The sequence below is a fragment of the Ranitomeya imitator genome, chromosome 4, assembly GCF_032444005.1.
Source record: "Ranitomeya imitator isolate aRanImi1 chromosome 4, aRanImi1.pri, whole genome shotgun sequence".
NCBI classification, from domain to species: Eukaryota; Metazoa; Chordata; class Amphibia; order Anura; family Dendrobatidae; genus Ranitomeya; species Ranitomeya imitator.
In genome coordinates, this window is record NC_091285.1 from 512031713 (window position 1) to 512055671 (window position 23959).

At 44.2% G+C, this 23959-nt stretch overlaps 1 protein-coding gene across 1 annotated transcript in view; it reads right to left on the reverse strand.

The window, feature by feature from the left end:
• The window catches only part of FSD2 (fibronectin type III and SPRY domain containing 2), a 103600-nt gene extending 83203 nt beyond the window's left edge, over positions 1 to 20397 (reverse strand). Inside the window, exons 1-2 of the mRNA XM_069766083.1 lie at positions 20329 to 20397; positions 7158 to 8039 (exon numbers count right to left, since the gene is read on the reverse strand). Coding sequence (XP_069622184.1) covers positions 7158 to 8021 — 864 coding nt within the window. The 5' untranslated portion in view covers positions 8022 to 8039; positions 20329 to 20397. The remainder of the gene's footprint in view (positions 1 to 7157; positions 8040 to 20328) is intronic.
• Positions 20398 to 23959: the final 3562 nt, after the last annotated feature.

Here is a 23959-nt window from a genome sequence, read left to right on the forward strand (position 1 = left end):
TTCCAGAAGACGTCATACTCACCCCCCTCCACACCGTTGCATCATCTCGTTGGTTCCAGCGCCAGCAGCTCTTCCTGTGCTGAGCGATCACGTGGCTCCGCTCATTAAGGTAATGAATATTCACGCGGCTCCACTCCCATAGGTGTGGAGCGCATATTAATTACCTTAATGAGCGGTGCCACGTGATCCCTCAGCATAGGAAGAGCTGCTGGAAGCCGGAACGAGACCCTGTGATAGCACGGAGGAGGAGGGTAAGTAGGATGGGGTTTTTCTTTGTAATAGGAAGCATGCATACCAGGATGGGAGTGAGCCACGCATACAACGGAACGGGGGGAGACATGCATACAACGACGGGATCGGGGGGACCATGTGCAGCGCCCCAGAGACTTGGTCGTTGCAGTGGTGTCGCTCTGCCACTAAGGGGAGTGATGGTACATCTGATGGCACTAAAGAAGTTCACCTGACCAGGTATCACCAGCACACATTACACTTCACACTCCGGCCACTAGGGGGAGCAAAAGGTTCTATTTATTAGGCCACTCCTCACACTTTGGTAAAACTGGGGGTTGGATAGGAAGTTAGGCAGGAGCTGACTGGGTTTTGTCCAGGCAACATCCCGTGGCAGGGGGTGTTGCGGGGAAGATTCAGAGGGGTCCCTGTCAGGCGTGGGAACCTGGCAGTGACTTAGCGACAAGGACAGATCGTTACAGAGCCGCGCCTGCACTACCTTGCGGCGGCATCTAAAAAAAGGACACGAAGCGAAGGATATTGTGGACAGTGAGAAACGAGATCAAGCACAAAGGAGAGCCAGTAGGAGTCGTGCCCCAAGAACGGCAACATCCTACTGAGGCGTCTAGCCGGTGACCGGAACACCGAGGAAGTAACTGACTTTATGCCTTACTTCAAATACCGCAGGACAGTTAATTATAGGTTGGCTGTCTACCATACATCACCTAAGCAGACATAGAGGGCAAGCGTGGAGAGGAGCGTCTCTAGGGTTCCAGAATAGCTCCGAGCCTTCCCGTTAAACGGGTGCGTCCTAGCCATACAAACTTGGGGGACGGAGAGAGAGAGAACTAGAAAGAACGAGAACAGAAGTTGTGAGGACTATCCCGAATGCTCAGCAGGGAAGAACTACAACACACAGGTGCTAGTGGTAGGCACTGATTTCCACCTGCAAAGGGAACTCTGGATGTGCCTTCGGACCGGCCGGTCTCAGACAGCCCAGTTGACAGTGATCTGGATTGCGGATCCCGAAGTCTTCAGTAAAAGGTAAAGATACTGCAACCCTGTGTCCTCGTTATTGACTGCGCCTCACACCATAGCCACCTACATTACTGGGAAGCCCTGGGGACATACTTCACCTGTGGGAAGGTATACCATCTAGCTGCCATCACATCACCCCAGTGGACCCCAAGCAGCATCGGTCGACCTGACCAAATACCACAGGTGGCGTCACGAAACTTTAGCCGACCTTCATCACCCCTTTTATTGGACGCCCCTTAGCAGGGTCACGGACCGGGTCCAGCCACCGTGACAACCCCAGAACTGAGCCAGAGAGGACCGGTACCGAGTAACCCACGGCCCTGCGTCTGGGGGCGCTCCACATGCATACAATGATGGGATGGGTGGAGCCACGCATACCAGGACAGTGACGGGGGAAGCCACGCATAGCAGGACAGTGACGGGGAAGCCACGCATAGCAGGACAGGGATGAAGGGACAATGCATACCCGGTTTATACTCAAGTCAATAAGCTTACCCAGTTTTCCATGGCAAAATTAGGTGCCTTTGCTTATACTCGGGTCGGCTTATACTTGAGTATATACGGTATATAGGGGGGATGTCAGCATAATTAGTTCTGCTCAATATTAAGTCATACAATTAATATTAATGCAAAGTTATTAGAATTCATGCATTAAAATTAATATTGAGCCCAATTAATTTTAGACTATTGGTTCCACAACAGTCACGGTCTCTCATGTGGCCTCTAGGTAAAATGAATCGCCCACCCCTTTACTAAAGAATACAATACAAACTTATCATTCTCACCCACAAAGCTCATCACAATGTAGGCCGGTGTCCCTGCTCGATTCCCATACTCTTCTCCCTCGGCAGGGATGCCGATTAACTAATCGCCCCGGCCCTTGTCCCACGCTTCCTCCTGGTGTTGCGGTCTCTGGGGCAGATCCTTGGGCACCTCACTTAGGGCACATACTCACACCCAGTCTCTCAGCTGTAACAGGAGGTTTCCCGCCAGAAAGACCATCACGTCCTATCTGCGGACAGTGAGCACACCCTAACGTCTTTGGCCTCATCTGCTCCTGTCAAAGCTGTGGAAACCTCTGCTGTGACTCTCCAGTCTACTATTATGTTCCGGGTTTGGACCCCATCTGTCAGTTCCACCACAATTTGACAGCAATCCTACACAATGCTGTGGTTTCCTCAATCCGTGCACTTATTGGCACATCAGTTCTCATCTCACTGGGCCAAAGTGGCATTTATCATGTCCCACCTAGGAGACTCTCGCCTGGCTCAACTCCTATTGGAGAGAAGGGATCCCCTTATTGCCAACCTCCAGACATTCCTAGAGGCTTTCTGCAGAGTCTTTGATGAGCCTGGCCATGTTTGTTCCGCAGCATCTTCCTTTCTCAAACTGCGCCAGAGAAATCTCACTGTGGGCCAGTACACTGTCCATTTATGTATTCGGTCCTCCAAACTCACCTGAAATAACAAGGTGCTGGTAGTCGCCATCTGGGAGAATTAAGGACAAATTGGCCAGTTGGGATGTTCAACCTCAGGTTTCAGGAGCGCTCCAGGGAGGTGATCCAAGAGAAAAAAATCTATGCGCCTGGCTCCTACCTTCCAGGGGCCGATCATACCACTGACCTCAGCTTTAACACTCCTCCTCCAAAACTATGCAAGTTGACTGTGTGCAGCTTGCTAAGTATTATCAGGAGGTCCGTTGTTCCGAGGGTATGTGCTTCTACTGCGGTAGTCCCGAACATTTAATTCGCTCCTGACCTGAGAAGCCGAGAAACTCCAAAGCCTAGGGTCAGTAGGAGAGGCTACCCTCAGTGAGAGCTACTTCTCTCCCCCACTGACTCAGTCAGTTTCCTTTGGCAAGACCCGTTCATTGAATCAGCCTATCTCGATTCTGGTTCAGCAGGAAGTTTCATAAAACAAGTCATAGTGGACCAGTATCCGATCCCTATCCAACGTCGTCAGAGTCCTTTAGTGGTATCATCCGTGAATGGGAGACCTATCTGAAGCCATTCTTGTTTCCAAGCCAGTTCAACTTTAGGAAGAAATGTTCCACTCAGAGAAGATATCCTTTTATCCCATCCTCTGCTCCTGGGCCTGCCATGATTACAAGGGCACAAGCATGTCTTGGATTGGAAATCCAGAGAGGTACTCCATTTGTGTCAGTCCTGTCATGAGAAATTTTTTGTCCCTAACTGTCCTGCTCGACCTCCGGCTACTCCATTAAGTTTACCTGGCTTGACTCCAGTTTATTGGACTTACACGGACGTCTTCAGTAAGAAGGAGGAGACATTACCTCCACACAGGCCGTACGACTGCCCTTAATTTCCCTATTAATTACTATTAAAAATTAGTTCCTATACTATTATTATTATTAGTTATTACTTCCCTTCTCTGTGGTTCCTCCCTCCCTCGAGGCCGTATTTACCCTCTGTCCCAAGTAGAGACCTGAGTCATGTCTGAATATATAAAGAACAATTTAGCTAGGAGATTTATCCAGAAGTCATCATCCCTGACTGGAGAAGATTTCTTCTTTGTTGAGAAGAAGGACTGCTCACTTCTCCCCTGCATTGATTATAGGGGCCTCAACCAGATAACGATGAAAAATAAGTATCGTCTGCTCCTCATCTCAGAGTTGTTTGATCGTCTCAGAGGTTCCAGAGTCTTTTCTAAGCTTAATCTGTGGAGATCATATAACCTGATCCGTATACACCAGGGGGACAAATGGAATTGCCTTTAACACCCCAGATGGGCATAATGCCGTTTGGGCTCTGCAGTGCCCCAGCGGTCTTCCAAGAACTGGTGAACATTATTTTCCTGGATCTCCTCTGCTCATGTGTGGTGGTTTTCTTGGGCAACATATTGGTGTTATCCCTCGATTTGCCCACACACAGGAGGGAAGTTTGCCAGGTCCTGCACAGGTTGAAGAAGAACTATTTGTACACCAAGTTTGAGAAGTGTCTTCGAGAAAACCTCTCTTCCCTTCCAGTGATAGATTATCTCAGAGACCGGACTAAGGATGGATCCAGAGAAGCTGTCTGCTGTTCTGAAGTGGCCCACACTGATGGCCTGAAAGCAATCGCTAATTACTACCACCAGTTCATGCCACATCTGTCCTCTTGAACCATCCCAATTAGAGATGGACGAACCCGAAGAGTAAAGTTTGGCGTCCGTACCGAACACCTACTGTTTGGGCATGGACACCGAACACAGACTTCACCAGGAAGTCCATGTTACTGTTTGGGTTTGGCCCCCTGAACATCGGGAATATGTCACGCTGTCATGTGCATGACAGTGCGGCAAACATTGCTTGTGATAGGCGGTAAAATCATCAACGCCAGTCAGACAGCCGCGGTTCCCACACTGTCAAGAGGCAGCATAAGTGCCAGCTGTGATTGGCGGTACTGTATAAATTTCACTGGTGTCAGCTGATGGGACTACTGCTCCCATCGGCCAACGCTTGCTGCCACTAATAGCAGCAAGAGCAGGCGGCAGCTGATGGGAACACAGACTTCGTGATCCGTAGTAACCTCGATTACATCATCACTAGTCACTGATGCTCGCAGCAGCTCATTCACCAGTGGTTCTCAGCCTGGATGGTCGCATCTTGGCACTGTTCAGGTTGAAAACTGTTTATCCCTCAAACATGGATTATGGCATTGGACAGAACGACAGACAGGTGAGGGATATTGTTGTTTTTTATTTTTGTTGTATTACAAAAGATGAGGGCTTAAGTTGAATGGGCGTTAGGTGAGTATAACTGTGCTTGTTATTTTAAAATAAAAATGGAAAAGTATGTTTTGTTTTATTTCAAATAAAGAACTTTATTCTGGCTGTGTCTTTATTTACCATATAACTATAGGATTAGTAATGGATAGGTGTCTTAAAGAGGTCTCTCCTTTACTAAGCCGTGGGCTTGATGTCATCAGACAATACAACGGTGACATCAACACCAAAAATATGAACCCCACTTGCCACTGCTACAAGACAAGTGGGAAGAGCCAGGCAAAGCGCTACAATTGGCACATCCAATAGATGCGCCTTTTCTCAGCGGCTGTGGGCTGTCTGCTTTAGCAAGGCTGGTTGTCAAAAAATTGTCAAAAATGGGGGGACCCCATGTTGTTGTTTTTTAATTATTTATTTAAATTATTAACAAAATCAGTGTGGCACCCCTCTATTGTTGATAACCAGTCTTGCTGAAGTTGACAGCTGAGAATTGCAGCCCCCAGCTGTGAGTTCTGCATAGCTGATTATCAAAAATACAGGGGAACCCAAGCCGTTTTTTTTTCTAATTGTTTATGCGGACGCCGGATGATGAATGCTCCCATCAGCCGCCGCCTGCTCTCACTGTTATTAGTGGCAGCAAGCGTCGGCTGATGGGAGCAGTACTCCCATCAGCTGATACCAGTGACCGGAGGTAAACTTTATACCTCTGATCACAGCTGCACCCTCACGCTGTCTTTTGACAGCGTGGGAACCGCAGCTGTCTGACCGGCAATGTCATGCACATAACAGCGTGGCAAACACTGGATGTTCAGGCCCCCCATACAAGTGAATGGGGTAAGGGCTTCGGGGTTGGGGACTGTTCTGGTATCCAAACCCAAACTTTTCTAAACTGTTTGGCCGAACCAGCCATACCCGAACATCCAGGTGTCCATCCATCTCTAGTACTAATCTCAGGGTATGGATTCTGAAGGCTGAAAGTGACTTTGCCTCCCTAAAACAGGCCTTCTCTTCAGCTCCAGTGCTGCACAGTACTAACAGTAATAAGCAATTCCTCTTGAAAGTGGATGCTTCTGTCTCTGGGGCCAGTGCCATTCTTACTCAGAAGTCCTCTACCAGACATATGGTGACCTTCTTTTCCAAAAAAAGCTATCATAAAGGGAACTGAGAGTGACATAGGAAGCTATGGGTGACATAATAGTATGTATATGGAGCTGTGGGGGATATTATATGTTTTTAGGGAGCTAGTTAGGCATCATACTGTATAGAGGAGCTCTAGGAGCCACCATACTAGATGAGTTGCTTATGGGGCCATCGTACTGTGAATAGGTGCACTATGGTAGCCATAATTCTGTACAAGGGGCTTTGGTGACATGTAGGTTCTATGTGGGCATCATACTGTGTATTGGGAACTGTGGGGGCATTATACTGTGTATAAGGGAGCTGTTAGGGCCATCATATGGTTGTGGGGGAACGATGGGGAAAACATACTGTGTTGGTGCACTTTAGGGGCATCATGCTGTGGGAGGAATTATGCTGTGTTGAGTGTTGTGGGAGGCATTATATTGTGGTGGGGTCTCTGTGGGGACATCATTATGTGAGTTCAGTACTGTGGCGTCTGGCATTATAGTTTTTCTGGAGGCACTGTGGGGTCATCAATCTGTGAATGTGGGAGGGACTGCAGTGAAATTCTGAGTATTGGGAGGGAATTTACTGTGGAAGTACTATGCAGTGTGTGTGGGGAGTGACATTATTAGGGCATAAAACTCTATAAGGTTTATTAAAAGTGTGTAGCAGTGGGTGAGAACACCAAGATTCTTTAGTATTGGCATAAGTACAATGCACGTGCCACGGTATATGTCCATCTCCCTGTTTTGAAAAGTTGGGAGTAAGGTATGAACCCACCTACTCTGCCAAATAAGTGTCGGCAGGGGGACCAATCAGAACTTTTGTTATGGGAACCCTTGATTTCTATGTATGCTCCTGGCTACAAGTATCTCATTTGTATATAAACCTAGTGAACACAGATTTTTAATCTTAAGGCACAGTATGTTGTCTCTTCTTACTGTAAAAGCTTGAAAGCCAGTTTCTGACCTGACAAACTGCCTTTAAGCTATTATTAACTGTATAATAAATGTATTGCTAAAATACATGTAGTACTAAAAATCATACCTTGATTTCTTCTACAGCCGCACTGATTTCTTTGACATCATGATCTTTATGTATGCCAAATAGTTTTTCAAAGGCTCTAATAGGTGTTTGACATACAAGACAGAAAATGTCTGGCGCTTCTTCTCTGTCTTCATTGACCTGATTACTTGATTCAATGCATGAAGCCTCTGTACCACCTGCTTGGTTAACATTGGTTCTCGCATCTGCACAGCTGTCAACTGGAAGTTGTACTGGGATTTCTTGTTTGACATCTACATGTCCAGAGCTGTCATCAGACGATGCAGGATTTACATGTTCTTGATGCAGTTGTTTTTTGTCTTTAATTTCTACATCTAAAGAAATTTCGACTTCCTCTCCGACATCCTCTTTTGTAGTTTGTTTGTCTGTATGAGGTACATCTTTCAGAACTTTAGGTTTTATGTCACCTTCATGCTTAGATTGGTTATTTTCTGTATTTTGTTTTGGGTGTTGACCGGTTTGCACAGGGTGAGGGACATTAGGTCTTGTAGGCATTTGGTGATATGGTTCTGTAAAGGATGGAAATTCTTCTGCATCTTTATCTTCAGACAATCCATACATTTTTGCCAATTCTTCAACTTCTTTTTGTAAATTTTCCTGTGTGTGCTCTGCACCAGAATTATTTACATCTTTGTGTTCATCTGTCTCTTCTTGTACTTGCTCTTCCTTTTCAGGAAATATTTCCAACCCGCTGTGTGAATCATAAAGATCAGTATGATAAAACACCAGACCCGTCTGCTCTGGCTCTTTTTCTTCTTTAGATTTTGATTGTTCTGCTTGATCTATAGATGGATCATCATCAGTTGATCTGCCAACTTCAAGCTCTTTTACTTTATCAAGCTCCATTACTGGACTCACCAATATCTACATGATGTTTTATCATGGCCAAGGGAAAGTGACAAGGAAAGAAAAGGATATTGTTATTCCCGTGTTTCATAATTATATTTTTTGGGACATCTAAAAGACTAGTAATATTCTCTCATCCTCCTCTCCAAGACTTGTTAAATGCAAATCTACCTGGTTTACGTGTCCCTTTCCCATGCAGTTGTACAGATTGGCAAATTTGCCATTTTAGACTCTAGATAGGATAGGAGAAACCGCAGTAGGTGCTTTATCAGTGTCTGTCACTGTCTTTAATTTTTAATATAAATTTACAGAATGTTGTAACTAACGACTTGTTCAGACCATGTTTATTGTGTACTTTCAGCAATAAATATTCTCTCTCCGTATGTTGAATTCATCCATATAGGTCAACAGAACCGTTGCATGTCAAAAGAGTCAGTGTACATTTTTTAACTGTCTAAAAAAATGCTGGGTTTATTGTACAGTTAGCCATTATAAAAAGTATACTGTGCAGAAAACTTTTTTTTTTTTTTTAACAAGTATGCATGAGTTATGCCACTGTATGGCAAAACACAATTTGAACAGAATACCAAATAAAATATAACTCTTCACAACTTGACAGAACAGAACTTTTGAAGAAGCTAAGTCTACAAATAAATGAAGTGAGCCCAGAATTGAACTGTTAAAGGAGTGGTCCGAAATACAGCTTAATTTTCATCCTTAATCCCTATCTATTTTTTGCCATAATCTAAAGTATTTTATAATATATAGTTTAATTAAAAATTCTCCATCCTTCCCCAACTACACTATCTATCTGCTTTTCTTTTCTTTTTACAACTTCTTTTTTGATGATGCTTCGTTTGCATTTGAGAATCCCAGTGTATGCTGAGGCTGCGGTCACTGTAATAGCCTCTGCCCCCTCCTTGAAGCAAAGCCTCATTAGTGACCTTCATTTCAGGCCCTGAGCCACTCCCTTAGGAATGTGCAAAATGACAGCGCGCTTTCTGTGCAGCCTAGATCAGCAGTAATGAACCACCAACAGAGCGCACTTTCAGTGCGTGTTTTTAGAATACCTGTCATGCAGAGATGAGCATCACCCCGTAAGTGTTGTCACCGGGTATTCTGACAACGCACACTGACAGTGCGCTCTGCTCTGTTACCGACTCATAACTGCTCATCAGAGCCTGCAAGAGAGCGCACTGTCACTGTGCACATCTCTCTGGGACTAGTCCAGCCACTATAATGAAGGTTACTGAAGACGTTTTGTTTCAGTAAAGGGGCAGAGTTTAAGGAAGTGACTCCAGCTTCTACTGCACGCACTGGGATTCTCAAACAAAGCGTCATCAAAAGGGAGGCAGGAAAAAAAAAGAAAAACAGTTATATAGTGGAGTTGGGGAAGGAAGGGGAATTTTAAATTCAAGTATATTAAAAAATAGTTGAGATTACAGCATTAAATGGATAGGGATTTAGAATGAAAATTCTGTTGTATTTCTGACCACCCCTTTAACCCCTTTACCCCCAAGGGTGGTTTGCACGTCAATGACCAGGCCAATTTTTACAATTCTGACCACTGTCCCTTTAAGAGGTTATAACTCTGGAACGCTTCAACGGATCCTGGTGATTCTGACATTGTTTTCTCGTGACATATTGTACTTCATGATAGTGGTAAAATTTCTTTGATAGTACCTGCGTTTATTTGTGAAAAAAACGGAAATTTGGCGAAAATTTTGAAAATTTCGCAATTTTCAAACTTTGAATTTTTATGCATTTAAATCACAGAGATATGTCACACAAAATACTTAATAAGTAACATTTCCCACATGTCTCCTTTACATCAGCATAATTTTGGAACCAAATTGTTTTTTTGTTAGGGAGTTATAAGGGTTAAAAGTTGACCAGCAATTTATCATTTTTACAACACCATTTTTTTTTTAGGGACCACATCTCATTTGAAGTCATTTTGAGGGGTCTATATGATAGAAAATACCCAAGTGTGACACCATTCTAAAAACTGCACCCCTCAAGGTGCTCAAAACCACATTCAAGAAGTTTATTAACCCTTCAGGTGTTTAATAGGAATTTTTGGAATGTTTAAATAAAAATGAACATTTAACTTTTTTTCACAAAAAATTTACTTCAGCTCCAATTTGTTTTATTTTACCAAGGGTAACAGGAGAAAATGGACCCCAAAAGTTGTTGTCCAATTTGTCCTGAGTACGCTGATACCCCATATGTGGCAGTAAACCACTGTTTGGGCGCATGGGAGACCTCGGAAGGGAAGGAGCGCCGTTTGACTTTTCAATTCAAAATTGACAGGAATTGAGATGACACGCCATGTTGCGTTTGGAGAGCCACTGATGTGCCTAAACATTGAAACCCCCCACAAGTGACACCATTTTGGAAAGTAGACGCCCTAAGGAACTTATCTGGATGTGTGGTGAGCACTTTGACCCACCAAGTGCTTCACAGAAGTTTATAATGCAGAACCGTAAAAATAAAAAATCATATTTTTTCACAAAAATTATATTTTTGCCCCCAATTTTTTATTTTTCCAAGGGTAAGAGAATAAATTGGACCTCAAAAGTTGTTGTCCAATTTGTCCTGAGTACGCTGATACCCCATATGTGGCAGTAAACCACTGTTTGGGCGCATGGGAGAGCTCGGAAGGGAAGGAGCGCCGTTTGACTTTTCAATGCAAAATTGACAGAAATTGAGATGGGACGCCATGTTGCGTTTGGAGAGCCACTGATGTGCCTAAACATTGAAACCCCCCACAAGTGACACCATTTTGGAAATTAGACCCCCTAAGGAACTTATCTAGATGTGTGGTGAGCACTTTGACCCACCAAGGGCTTCACAGAAGTTTATAATGCAGAGCCATAAAAATAAAACAAAATTTTTTTCCCACAAAAATTATTTTTTAGCCCCCAGTTTTGTATTTTCCCAAGGGTAACAGGAGAAATTGGACCCCAAAAGTTGTTGTCCAATTTGTCCTGAGTACGCTGATACCCCATATGTGGGGGGGGGGAACCACCGTTTGGGCGCATGGGAGGGCTCGGAAGGGAAGGAGCGCCATTTGGAATGCAGACTTAGATGGAATGGTCTGCAGGCGTCACATTGCGTTTGCAGAGCCCCTAATGTACCTAAACAGTAGAAACCCCCCACAAGTGACACCATTTTGGAAAGTAGACCCCCTAAGGAACTCATCTTGATGTGTTGTGAGAGCTTTGAACCCCCAAGTATTTCACTACAGTTTATAACGCAGAGCCGTGCAAATAAAAAATTTTTTTTTTTCCACAAAAATTATATTTTAGCCCCCAGTTTTGTATTTTTCCAAGGTTAGCAGGAGAAATTGGACCCTAAATGTTGTTGTCCAATTTGTCCTGAGTACGCTGATACCCGATATGTGGGGAGGAACCACCGTTTGGGCGCATGGGAGGGCTCGGAAGGGAAGGAGCATCATTTGGAATGCAGACTTAGATGGATTGGTCTGCAGGCGTCACATTGCGTTTGCAGAGCCCCTAATGTACCTAAACAGTAGAAACCCCCCACAAGTGACGCCATATTGGAAACTAGACCCCTCAATGAACTTATTTAGATGTGTTGTGAGAACTTTGAACCCCCAAGTGTTTCACTACAGTTTATAACGCAGAGCCGTGAAAATAAAAAATCTTTTTGTTTTCCCACAAAAATTATTTTTTAGCCCCCAGTTTTGTATTTTCCCAAGGGTAACAGGAGAAATTGGACCACAAAAGTTGTTGTCCTATTTGTCCTGAGTACGCTGATACCCCATATGTTGGGGTAAACCCCTGTTTGGGCACACGGGAGAGCTCGGAAGGGAAGGAGCACTGTTTTACTTTATCAACGCAGAATTGGCTGGAATTGAGATTGGACGCCATGTCGTGTTTGGAGAGCCCCTGATGTGCCTAAACAGTGGAAACCCCCCAATTATAACTGAAACCCTAATCCAAACACACCCCTAACCCTAATTCCAACGGTAACCCTAACCACACCTCTAACCCTGACACACCCCTGTTGTGAATTCTGTGGCAGAGCTCCCTCCTGTGGTCACGAGTGGTACTTCGGCTGATTCTCTCTGGGAGCTTCCGTTTGTGGAGGAAACTGGTACTGCTGCTTCTGAGTTTCCTCCCTCAGGTGATCTGGTGAGGTCGTTAGGTGCTTCTCTACTTAACCCCACCTAATGCTTTGATTCATGCTTCCTGTCAATGTTCCAGTGTTGGACTTGTGTTTCTCTGGATCATTCCTGTGGCCTGCTGCTCTGCATAGCTAAGTGCTTCTTTGCTATTTGTTGCTATTTTTTCTGTCCAGCTTGTCTATTTGTTTTGCTGGAAGCTCTGGGACGCAAAGGGTGTACCTCCGTGCCGTTAGTTCGGTACGGAGGGTCTTTTTGCCCCTTTGCGTGGTTTTCTTTAGGGTTTTGTGTAGACCGCAAAGTTATCTTTCCTATCCTCGTTCTGTCTAGAATATCGGGCCTCACTTTGCTGAATCTATTTCATCCCTACGTTTGTCTTTTCATCTTACTCACAGTCATTATATGTGGGGGGCTGCCTTTTCCTTTGGGGTATTTCTCTGAGGCAAGGTAGGCTTATTTTTTCTATCTTCAGGCTAGTTAGTTTCTCAGGCTGTGCCGAGTTGCATAGGGAGCGTTAGGCGCAATCCACGGCTGCCTCTAGTTGTGTTTGGAGAGGATCAGGGATTGCGTTCTGCAGAGTTCCCACGTCTCAGAGCTCGTTCTATTATTTTGGGTTATTGTCAGATCACTGTATGTGCTTTGACCTCCATGTCCATTGTGATACTGAATTGCCTTCCATAACAGTACAGGAAGCCAAAAGTACTAATGATTCTCAATAGAGGGAAAAAAGAAGTTCTGAGACCATTTTTTTTTCTTGGCTTTGTGTTTTGTCTTTTTTTTCCCCTAGACATTTGGGTGGTTCAGTACACAGGTGTAGCGATGGACATTAGAAGTCTGTCTTCATTTGTGGATCAGCTCTCGGCAAGAGTACAAAAGATTCAAGACACTATTGATCAGAAATCTATGTTAGAACCAAGAATTCCTATTCCTGATTTGTTTTTTGGAGATAGAACTAAGTTTCTGAGTTTCAAAAATAATTGTAAGTTGTTTCTGGCCTTGAAACCTCGTTCCTCTGGTGATCCAGTTCAACAGGTTTTGATTATTATTTCTTTTTTGCGCGGCGACCCTCAGGACTGGGCATTTTCTCTTGCGCCAGGAGATCCTGCATTAAGTAATATCAATGCGTTTTTCCTGGCGCTCGGATTGCTGTACGATGAGCCTAATTCAGTGGATCAGGCAGAAAAGAATTTGCTGGCTCTTTGTCAGGGTCAGGAGGAGATAGAGGTATATTGCCAGAAATTTAGAAAATGGTCAGTGCTCACTCAATGGAATGAATCTGCGCTGGCAGCTATGTTCAAAAAGGGTCTCTCTGAAGCCCTTAAGGATGTCATGGTGGGATTTCCTATGCCTGCTGGTTTGAATGAGTCTATGTCTTTGGCTATTCAGATCGGTCGACGCTTGCGTGAGCGTAAATCTGTGCACCATTTGGCGGTATTACCTGAGCTTAAACCTGAGCCTATGCAGTGCGATAGGACTTTGACCAGAGTTGAACGGCAAGAACACAGACGTCTGAATGGGCTGTGTTTCTACTGTGGTGATTCCACTCATGCTATCTCTGATTGTCCTAAGCGCACTAAGCGGTTCGCTAGGTCTGCCACCATTGGTACGGTACAGTCAAAATTTCTTCTGTCCGTTGCTTTGATCTGCTCTTTGTCATCGTATTCTGTCATGGCGTTTGTGGATTCAGGCGCTGCTCTGAATTTGATGGACTTGGAATATGCTAAGCGTTGTGGGTTTTTCTTGGAGCCCTTGCAGTGTCCTATTCCATTGAGAGGTATTGATGCTACGCCTTTGGCCAAGAATAAGCCTCAATACTGGACCCAGCTGACCATGTGCATGGCTCCTGCACATCAGGAGGATATTCGCTTTCTGGTGTTGCATAATCTGCATGATGTGGTCGTGTTGGGGTTGCCATGGCTACAAGCCCATAATCCAGTATTGGATTGGAAATCCATGTCAGTGTCCAGCTGGGGTTGTCAGGGGGTACATGGTGATGTTCCATTTTTGTCAATTTCGTCATCCACCCCTTCTGAGGTTCCAGAGTTCTTGTCTGATTACCGGGATGTATTTGATGAGCCCAAGTCCGATGCCCTACCTCCGCATAGGGATTGTGATTGTGCTATCAATTTGATTCCTGGTGGTAAATTCCCAAAAGGTCGACTGTTTAATTTATCCGTGCCTGAGCACACCGCTATGCGCAGTTATGTGAAGGAATCCCTGGAGAAGGGGCATATTTGCCCGTCATCGTCGCCATTAGGAGCAGGGTTCTTTTTTGTAGCCAATAAGGATGGTTCGCTGAGACCTTGTATAGATTATCGCCTTCTTAATAAGATCACTGTTAAATTTCAGTACCCCTTGCCTTTGTTATCTGATTTGTTTGCTCGGATTAAGGGGGCTAGTTGGTTCACCAAGATTGATCTTCGTGGTGCGTATAATCTGGTGCGAATCAGGCGAGGCGATGAATGGAAAACTGCATTTAATACACCCGAGGGTCATTTTGAGTATCTAGTGATGCCATTCGGACTTGCCAATGCTCCATCAGTGTTTCAGTCCTTTATGCATGACATCTTCCGAGAGTACCTGGATAAATTCCTGATTGTGTACTTGGATGACATTTTGATCTTCTCGGATGATTGGGAGTCTCATGTGAAACAGGTCAGAACGGTTTTTCAGGTCCTGCGTGCTAATTCTTTGTTTGTGAAGGGATCAAAGTGTCTCTTTGGTGAGCAGAAGGTTTCATTTTTGGGGTTCATCTTTTCCCCTTCTAATATCGAGATGGATCCTGTTAAGGTCCAAGCCATCCATGATTGGACTCAGCCGACATCTCTGAAAAGTCTGCAAAAGTTCCTAGGCTTTGCTAATTTTTATCGTCGCTTCATCTGCAATTTTTCTAGTATTGCCAAACCATTGACCGATTTGACCAAGAAGGGTGCTGATTTGGTCAATTGGTCTTCTGCTGCTGTGGAAGCTTTTCAAGAGTTGAAGCGTCGTTTTTCTTCTGCCCCTGTGTTGTGTCAACCTGATGTTTCTCTTCCGTTCCAGGTCGAGGTTGATGCTTCTGAGATTGGAGCAGGGGCTGTTTTGTCGCAGAGAGGTTCTGATTGTTCAGTGATGAAACCATGCACTTTTTTTTCCAGGAAGTTTTCGCCTGCTGAGCGGAATTATGATGTGGGCAACCGAGAGTTGCTGGCCATGAAGTGGGCATTCGAGGAGTCATTGGCTTGAAGGAGCTAAGCATCGCGTGGTGGTATTGACTGATCATAAGAACCTGACTTATCTCGAGTCTGCTAAGCGTTTGAATCCTAGACAGGCTCGTTGGTCGCTGTTTTTCGCCCGTTTTGACTTTGTGATTTCGTACCTTCCGGGCTCTAAAAATGTGAAGGCGGATGCTCTGTCTAGGAGTTTTGTGCCCGACTCTCCGGGTTTGTCTGAGCCGGCGGGTATCCTCAAGGAAGGAGTAATTGTGTCTGCCATCTCCCCTGATTTGCGGCGGGTGCTGCAGAAATTTCAGGCTAATAAACCTGATCGTTGTCCAGCGGAGAAACTGTTTGTCCCGGATAGGTGGACAAATAAAGTGATCTCTGAGGTTCATTGTTCGGTGTTGGCTGGTCATCCTGGAATCTTTGGTACCAGAGAGTTAGTGGCTAGATCCTTTTGGTGGCCGTCTCTGTCGCGGGATGTGCGTTCTTTTGTGCAGTCCTGTGGGATTTGTGCTCGGGCTAAGCCCTGCTGTTCTCGTGCCAGTGGGTTGCTTTTGCCCTTGCCGGTCCCGAAGAGACCTTGGACACATATCTCTATGGATTTTATTTCAGATCTTCCCGTCTCTCAAAAGATATCGGTCATTTGGGTGGTCTGTGATCGCTTTTCTAAGATGGTCCATCTGGTACCCTTGTCCAAGTTGCCTTCCTCCTCTGATTTGGTGCCATTGTTCTTCCAGCATGTGGTTCGTTTGCATGGCATTCCAGAGAATATCGTTTCTGACAGAGGATCCCAGTTTGTTTCGAGGTTTTGGCGAGCTTTTTGTGCTAGGATGGGCATTGACTTGTCTTTTTCCTCGGCTTTCCATCCTCAGACCAATGGCCAGACCGAACGAACCAATCAGACCTTGGAAACATATCTGAGATGCTTTGTTTCTGCTGATCAGGATGACTGGGTGTCCTTTTTGCCTTTGGCTGAGTTCGCCCTTAATAATCGGGCCAGCTCGGCTACCTTGGTTTCGCCGTTTTTCTGCAACTCTGGGTTCCATCCTCGTTTCTCTTCAGGGCAGGTTGAGTCTTCGGACTGTCCTGGTGTGGATACTGTGGTGGACAGGTTGCAGCAGATTTGGACTCATGTAGTGGACAATTTGACCTTGTCCCAGGAGAAGGCTCAACGTTTCGCTAATCGCAGACGCTGTGTGGGTCCCCGACTTCGTGTTGGGGATCTGGTTTGGTTATCTTCTCGTCATATTCCTATGAAGGTTTCCTCTCCTAAGTTTAAACCTCGTTTCATTGGTCCGTATAGGATTTCTGAGGTTCTTAATCCTGTGTCTTTTCGTCTGACCCTCCCAGATTCTTTTTCCATACATAACGTATTCCATAGGTCATTGTTGCGGAGATACGTGGCACCTATGGTTCCATCTGTTGACCCTCCTGCCCCGTTTTTGGTGGAGGGGGAATTGGAGTATATTGTGGAGAAGATTTTGGATTCTCGTGTTTCAAGACGGAAACTCCAGTATCTGGTTAAATGGAAGGGTTATGCTCAGGAGGATAATTCCTGGGTTTTTGCCTCTGATGTCCATGCTCCCGATCTTGTTCGTGCCTTTCATGTGGCTCATCCTGGTCGGCCTGGGGGCTCTGGTGAGGGTTCGGTGACCCCTCCTCAAGGGGGGGTACTGTTGTGAATTCTGTGGCAGAGCTCCCTCCTGTGGTCACGAGTGGTACTTCGGCTGATTCTCTCTGGGAGCTTCCGTTTGTGGAGGAAACTGGTACTGCTGCTTCTGAGTTTCCTCCCTCAGGTGATCTGGTGAGGTCGTTAGGTGCTTCTCTACTTAACCCCACCTAATGCTTTGATTCATGCTTCCTGTCAATGTTCCAGTGTTGGACTTGTGTTTCTCTGGATCATTCCTGTGGCCTGCTGCTCTGCATAGCTAAGTGCTTCTTTGCTATTTGTTGCTATTTTTTCTGTCCAGCTTGTCTATTTGTTTTGCTGGAAGCTCTGGGACGCAAAGGGTGTACCTCCGTGCCGTTAGTTCGGTACGGAGGGTCTTTTTGCCCCTTTGCGTGGTTTTCTTTAGGGTTTTGTGTAGACCGCAAAGTTAATCTTTCCTATCCTCGTTCTGTCTAGAATATCGGGCCTCACTTTGCTGAATCTATTTCATCCCTACGTTTGTCTTTTCATCTTACTCACAGTCATATGTGGGGGGCTGCCTTTTCCTTTGGGGTATTTCTCTGAGGCAAGGTAGGCTTATTTTTTCTATCTTCAGGCTAGTTAGTTTCTCAGGCTGTGCCGAGTTGCATAGGGAGCGTTAGGCGCAATCCACGGCTGCCTCTAGTTGTGTTTGGAGAGGATCAGGGATTGCGTTCTGCAGAGTTCCCACGTCTCAGAGCTCGTTCTATTATTTTGGGTTATTGTCAGATCACTGTATGTGCTCTGACCTCCATGTCCATTGTGATACTGAATTGCCTTCCATAACACACCCCTAACCCTAATCCCAACCCTATTCCCAACTGTAAATGTAATCTAAACCCTAACCCAAACTTTAGCCCCAACCCTAACTGTAGCCCCAACCCTAACCCTAGCCCTAGCCCTAGCCCTAACCCTAGCCCTAACCCTAGCCCTAACCCTAACCCTAGCCCTAACCCTAGCCCTAACCCTAACCCTAGCCCTAACCCTAGCCCTAACCCTAGCCCTAACTCTAGCCCTAACCCTAGCCCTAATCCTAACCCTAGCCCTAATGGGAAAATGGAAATAAATACATTTTTTTTTTTATTTTTCCCTAACTAAGGGGGTGATGAAGGGGGGTTTGATTTACTTTTATAGCGGGCTTTTTAGCGGATTTTTATGATTGGCAGCCGTCACACACTGAAAGACGCTTTTTATTGCAAAAAATATTTTTTGCAATACCACATTTTGAGAGCTATAATTTTTCCATATTTTGGTCCACAGAGTCATGTGAGGTCTTGTTTTTTTGCGGGACGAGTTGACGTTTTTATTGGTAACATTTTCGGGCATGTGACATTTTTTGATCGCTTTTTATTCCGATTTTTGTGAGGAAGAATGACCAAAAACCAGCTATTCATGAAATTCTATTGGGGGAGGCGTTTAAACCATTCCGCGTTTGGTAAAATTGATAAAGCAGTTTTATTCTTCGGGTCAGTACGATTACAGCGATACCTCATTTATATCATTTTTTTATGTTTTGGCGCTTTTATACGATAAAAACTATTTTACAGAAAAAATAATTATTTTGGCATCGCTATAGGACTAGGACTATAACTTTTAATTTTTTTGCTGATGATGCTGTATGGCAGCTCGTTTTTTGCGGGACAAGATGACGTTTTCATCGGTACCATGGTTATTTATATCTGTCTTTTTGATCGCGTGTTATTCCACTTTTTGTTCGGCGGTATGATAATAAAGCGTTTTTTGCCTCGTTTTTTTTTTTTCTTAAGGTGCTTACTGAAGGGGTTAACTAGTGGGCCAGTTTTATAGGTCGGGTCGTTACGGATGCGGCGATACTAAATATGTGTACTTTTATTGTTTTTTTTTTTTATTTAGATGAAGAAATGTATTTATGGGAATAATATTTTTTTTTTTTCATTATATTGGAATATTTTTTTTTAATTTTTTTTTACAGATTTGGAAATTTTTTTTAAACTTTTTTATTTTGTCCCAGGGGGGGACATCACAGATCAGTGATCTGACAGTTTGCACAGCACTCTGTCAGATCACTGATCTGATAGCAGTGCAGGCTGCTTCACAGTGCCTGCTATGTGCAGGCTCTGTGAAGCCACCTCCCTCCCTGCAGGACCCGGATCCGTGGCCATCTTGTATCCGGGGCTGGAGGAAGCAGGGAGGGAGGTGAGACCCTCGCAGCAACGCGATCACATCGCGTTGCTGCGGGGGGCTCAGGGAAGCCCGCAGGGAGCCCCCTCCCTGCGCGGTGCTTCCCTGCACCGCCGGCACATCGCGATCATGTTTGATCGCGGTGTGCCAGGGGTTAATGTGCCGGGGGCGGTCCATGACCGCTTTTGGCACATAGTGCCGGATGTCAGCTGCGATAAGCAGCTGACACCCGGCCGCGATCGGCGGCGCTCCCCCCATGAGCGCTGCCGATCGCTATGACGTACTATCCCGTCCAGGGTCAGATAAGCCCAGGGCACCTCAACGGGATAGTACGTCTAAGGTCACAGAGGGGTTAAAACTTCAGTCTTCATTTTAATATGCAAATAAGATACATGACACACAAAGATATATTTTTTTTTCCAATGTTTAAAGCCCAAATTAGCATTTTAGTAACAGAATGGACTATGTGATTTTCTATTAAATAGAACCTATTTTCAGGGCTAATTTCTAACATTGCATTTGATGCCGGATTTACGCCATTTATCTATAGGATATGTAGCTCTGAACTCTGTGCATCTGTTGGTCGGTGTATGCTGAGCTGGACTTGTCCTATACGTACAAGTAAAATATATCAATAATTTATAAATCGAACTCACAGAAGCGCTGCAAGATTACTACTTGAATATCTAAGCTTTAAAGAAACATATTTATGTTATGAGAATTTATTAGGGAATTTTTAGATATGCAATTTTCTGATCTATTTTTTCAGGGACACACATTAACTATTATATAAAATACAGAAGCCACGAGCAAAAGTAGACTTCCTAATGAAAACAAACAAGTATGTAAGGAAACAAGAGAGAATAAGCAGCTTCTTATTTCATAAAGTTTATTCTACAATACATCAGGATTTCAATAAACCAGCTACTAACTGCAGAAATCGGTGTCTGCCAAGGTATTAAAATGCAATATTGGATGCAGTTTATGTGATTTTGACTTTTTTTTTTTTACTATAAAGGGCATGCCATTGTCACATGAAAGAGGCATCAGAAGCTCAGCATGAAGCTAATAAATGACTTATAGGTATAAATTAGCCATGCACAAAATTACCTGATAATCTGGGTTCCTCTCCTTGTGAGAGATATCCGCGTAGAGGAGACTCTGGGATCAGCTTGTGGAAGACAAGCATGAAAGCCCTAAAGTAATTTTAGACATTGTGCCCAGGAATACTGATATCCCAGCAGTAATGGAGGATGACAAATATAGATCTCCTGCAGCTGTTCACCACTCTTCACATGTCAAAAAGAGAAGCTTTAGAAGTGTGGAGGCTATGTCACTGCTTAGTACAAGCAGCAAACAGATACAGACTAGAAAACCCATAATCAGGAGGTAAAATATGTAGCCCATCCGAGATACAGAACTGAAAGTGCGTTTCATACGTTTGGCAAGTGTTAGGCTATGTGCACACGTTGCGGTTTTTACCGCGGAACCGCGGCGATTTTGCCGCTGCGGGCCCGCAGCAGTTTCCATTGCGTTTACAGTAACCTGTAAACCCTATGGAAACCGCAAACCGCTGTGCACATGCTACGGGAAAAACCGCGCAGAAACGCAGCGGTTTATAACCTGCAGCATGTCACTTCTTTGTGCAGAATCGCAGCGATTCTGCACCCATAGAAATCAATTGATCCGCTTACTTCCCGCATGGGGCTGTGCACACCATGCGGAAAGTAAGCGGATAATGTGCGGGTTATACCCGGGGTGGAGGAGAGGAGACTCTCCTCCAGGCCCCGGGAACCATATTTGTGGTAAAAAAAAGAATTAAAATAAAAAATAATGTTATACTCACCTCTGAAGTCTCAGCACTGCACGCGGCCGTCCGGTCTCAGGTTTGCTATGCGACCAGGACCTGCGGTGACGTCGCGGTCACATGACCGTGACGTCACGAAGGTCCTTCTCGCACAGCATCTTTGGAACCGGACCGCCGCCTGCAGCACCGAGGAGATCGGGACGTCAGAGGGTGAGTATATCATGATTTTTTTATTTTTAACATTACTATTGATGCTGCATATTGCTGCATATGCAGCATCAATAGTAGGGGTAAAATCCCGCAGCGGAACCCGCAGGACAACCCGCGATAAATCTGCAGGGATAACCACAGCGGGTTTGCCCGGCAGATTTATCAAATCCGCTGCGGGAAAACCCGCAGGGACCCGACGCAACGTGTGAACATGGCCTTAGATGTATAGCATCGGTCTAAAATTTGGACACACCGGTTCATGCAGTAGTTTTCCTTGTCGTGCACATTGCTGATTAAGACTAAAGGCAGCAAAACCAAGAAGAAACACATATTTAAACGAGGAGTAAAGAAATATTGTGTGAAAGAAACCATAATATGTGTTAGACCTATTTCAGACATTCATTATTTTTCAAGCATGCAAAAAAATGATACGAGTCTCTGTTGGAATAATGCTTATTACTGTATATATTGCTATTTGCTACTGTTTTTAATAGTGCATGGGTGTCTGTCTCCAACAATATTGTTATAATGCCAGTAAAGCATTGTAAAAAAAAAAAAAAGAATCAGGAAGTTCCTGTTCACTGTGTGTAGCTGGAGAACACTTTACTTTCACTTGCTAAGATCCTAAGCTACAAAAAATACCAGTTGTAAGCCGTGTTATCTTTGTACTTGAATAAATATACATTCACTGTTGAAAGGCTGGGCAGTACAGAGATTAACCTGCTGCAAAAAGTTTATGGGCCCAGAGACCCTGGGACCCAGAAAAATAAAGACCCAGAAACCCAAAGACCAAGAAAATAGCCCACAGGAGAGTACAAGAATGTACTACGAAGATTCAAAGATGGCCACCAGCAGCAACTCTGTGAAGTTCAGTGCCAAATCTGACTAACTAGGAATACCAATCTGGACATTCAAGGTAAAGATGCTGCTGATAAGAGACAGTATGTGAAAATACACAGGAGTCTAGACCTGACCCACTACCAGAACAATGAGAAGGATTCAAAAGGACAAAGCACTCCTCAGTATAGGTGATGACCAGATTGTGCATGTATGTAAATGTGAAACTGCAAAAGAAATGTGGGAACAGCTGCAGAAAGTACATGAAGGATAAATCTCAGCAACAAGCTATATTTAATAAGTATGCTGTATCAGTCTAAGTTAAACAAGGGCCACAATATGCAGGATTACATTAGAAATACTCTAGAAATTTTGTAGCGCCTGTGGCGCTTTGATGAAGATCTAAAGGATTTCTATGTTGCTGCACAACTACTGAGCAGTCTACCAGAAAGCTATGACACACTTGTAACTGCACTAGAAGCACACCCAGATTATTAGCTTACATTGGAGTATGTCAGAGGAAAGCTTGTAAATGATTATTAGTGAAAGACAGAAAATGTAAGCAGCAGTGGGGTATCCAAAGCAGAATCTGCTTTAAAAACCCAAGATCTACCCAAAAATAAAAGTCATTTGAATTAAACACATGAGTGTTTTGTCTGCAAGAAAAGAGGGCACCTAAAGGCTGACTGCAGAGTCTGGAAAGCTAAAATGAATCATCTGAAAAAGCAAAATAATCATCAATGGGTTAAAAGTGCCATTACTGAAGAAAATAACACATCAAGTACTGAAGCTGCGTTTACTGTTAATGCAAGTACATCAAAGCATGCACGGTGTATAGACTCTGAGGCAACTAGTCATATGACTAATGACAGAAGCTGCTTCTCTAACCTTGACCAAAGTAAGTCAGAGAAAATGATCTTCGCTAATGGTCAGCATATGAATTCAGAAGGAATAGGAGATGGTTACATTAATTGTAAAGTCTCCAAAGCACAAAGCTGAAAGATCCCAGTAAAGCATGTGCTCTATGTCCCTAGTCTTGAAAGCAATCTAATATCTGTGAAAAAAAGCATATGACGAGGAAATAAAGTTACATTTAAAGATGACAGCTGTATCATCTGAAAAGAAGATCACACACTAGCAGAAGGAAAAATCAAAGATGAGTTGTACCAGCTAAAATGCAAGGAAAGTGTATACACTGTTAAACATGAACAGTGCAAGAATTGTATCCATGCATGGCAGAGTCGTCTTGCACAAAGAGACCCAGAAGCAATAATCTCAGAAGGTAAATAAAAATATACAGTGCCTTGCGAAAGTATTCGGCCCCTTGAACTTTTCAACCTTTTAACACATATCATGCTTGAAACATAAAGATACCAAATTTAGGTTTTTGGTGAAGAATCAACAAGTGGAACACAATTGTAAAGTTGAACAAAATTTATTGGTTATTTTAAATTTTTATCGAAATTCAAAAACTGAAAATCACCATTACACACTGAACGGGAAACCACTGGGTAAATCTGACAGGGAGAAGGACTTGGGGATCCTAGTTAATGATAAACTTACCTGGAGCAGCCAGTGCCAGGCAGCAGCTGCCAAGGCAAACAGGATCATGGGGTGCATTAAAAGAGGTCTGGATACACGTGATGAGAGCATTATACTGCCTCTGTACAAATCCCTAGTTAGACCGCACATGGAGTACTGTGTCCAGTTTTGGGCACCGGTGCTCAGGAAGGATATAATGGAACTAGAGAGAGTACAAAGGAGGGCAACAAAATTAATAAAGGGGATGGGAGAACTACAATACCCAGATAGATTAGCGAAATTAGGATTATTTAGTCTAGAAAAAAGACGACTGAGGGGCGATCTAATAACCATGTATAAGTATAT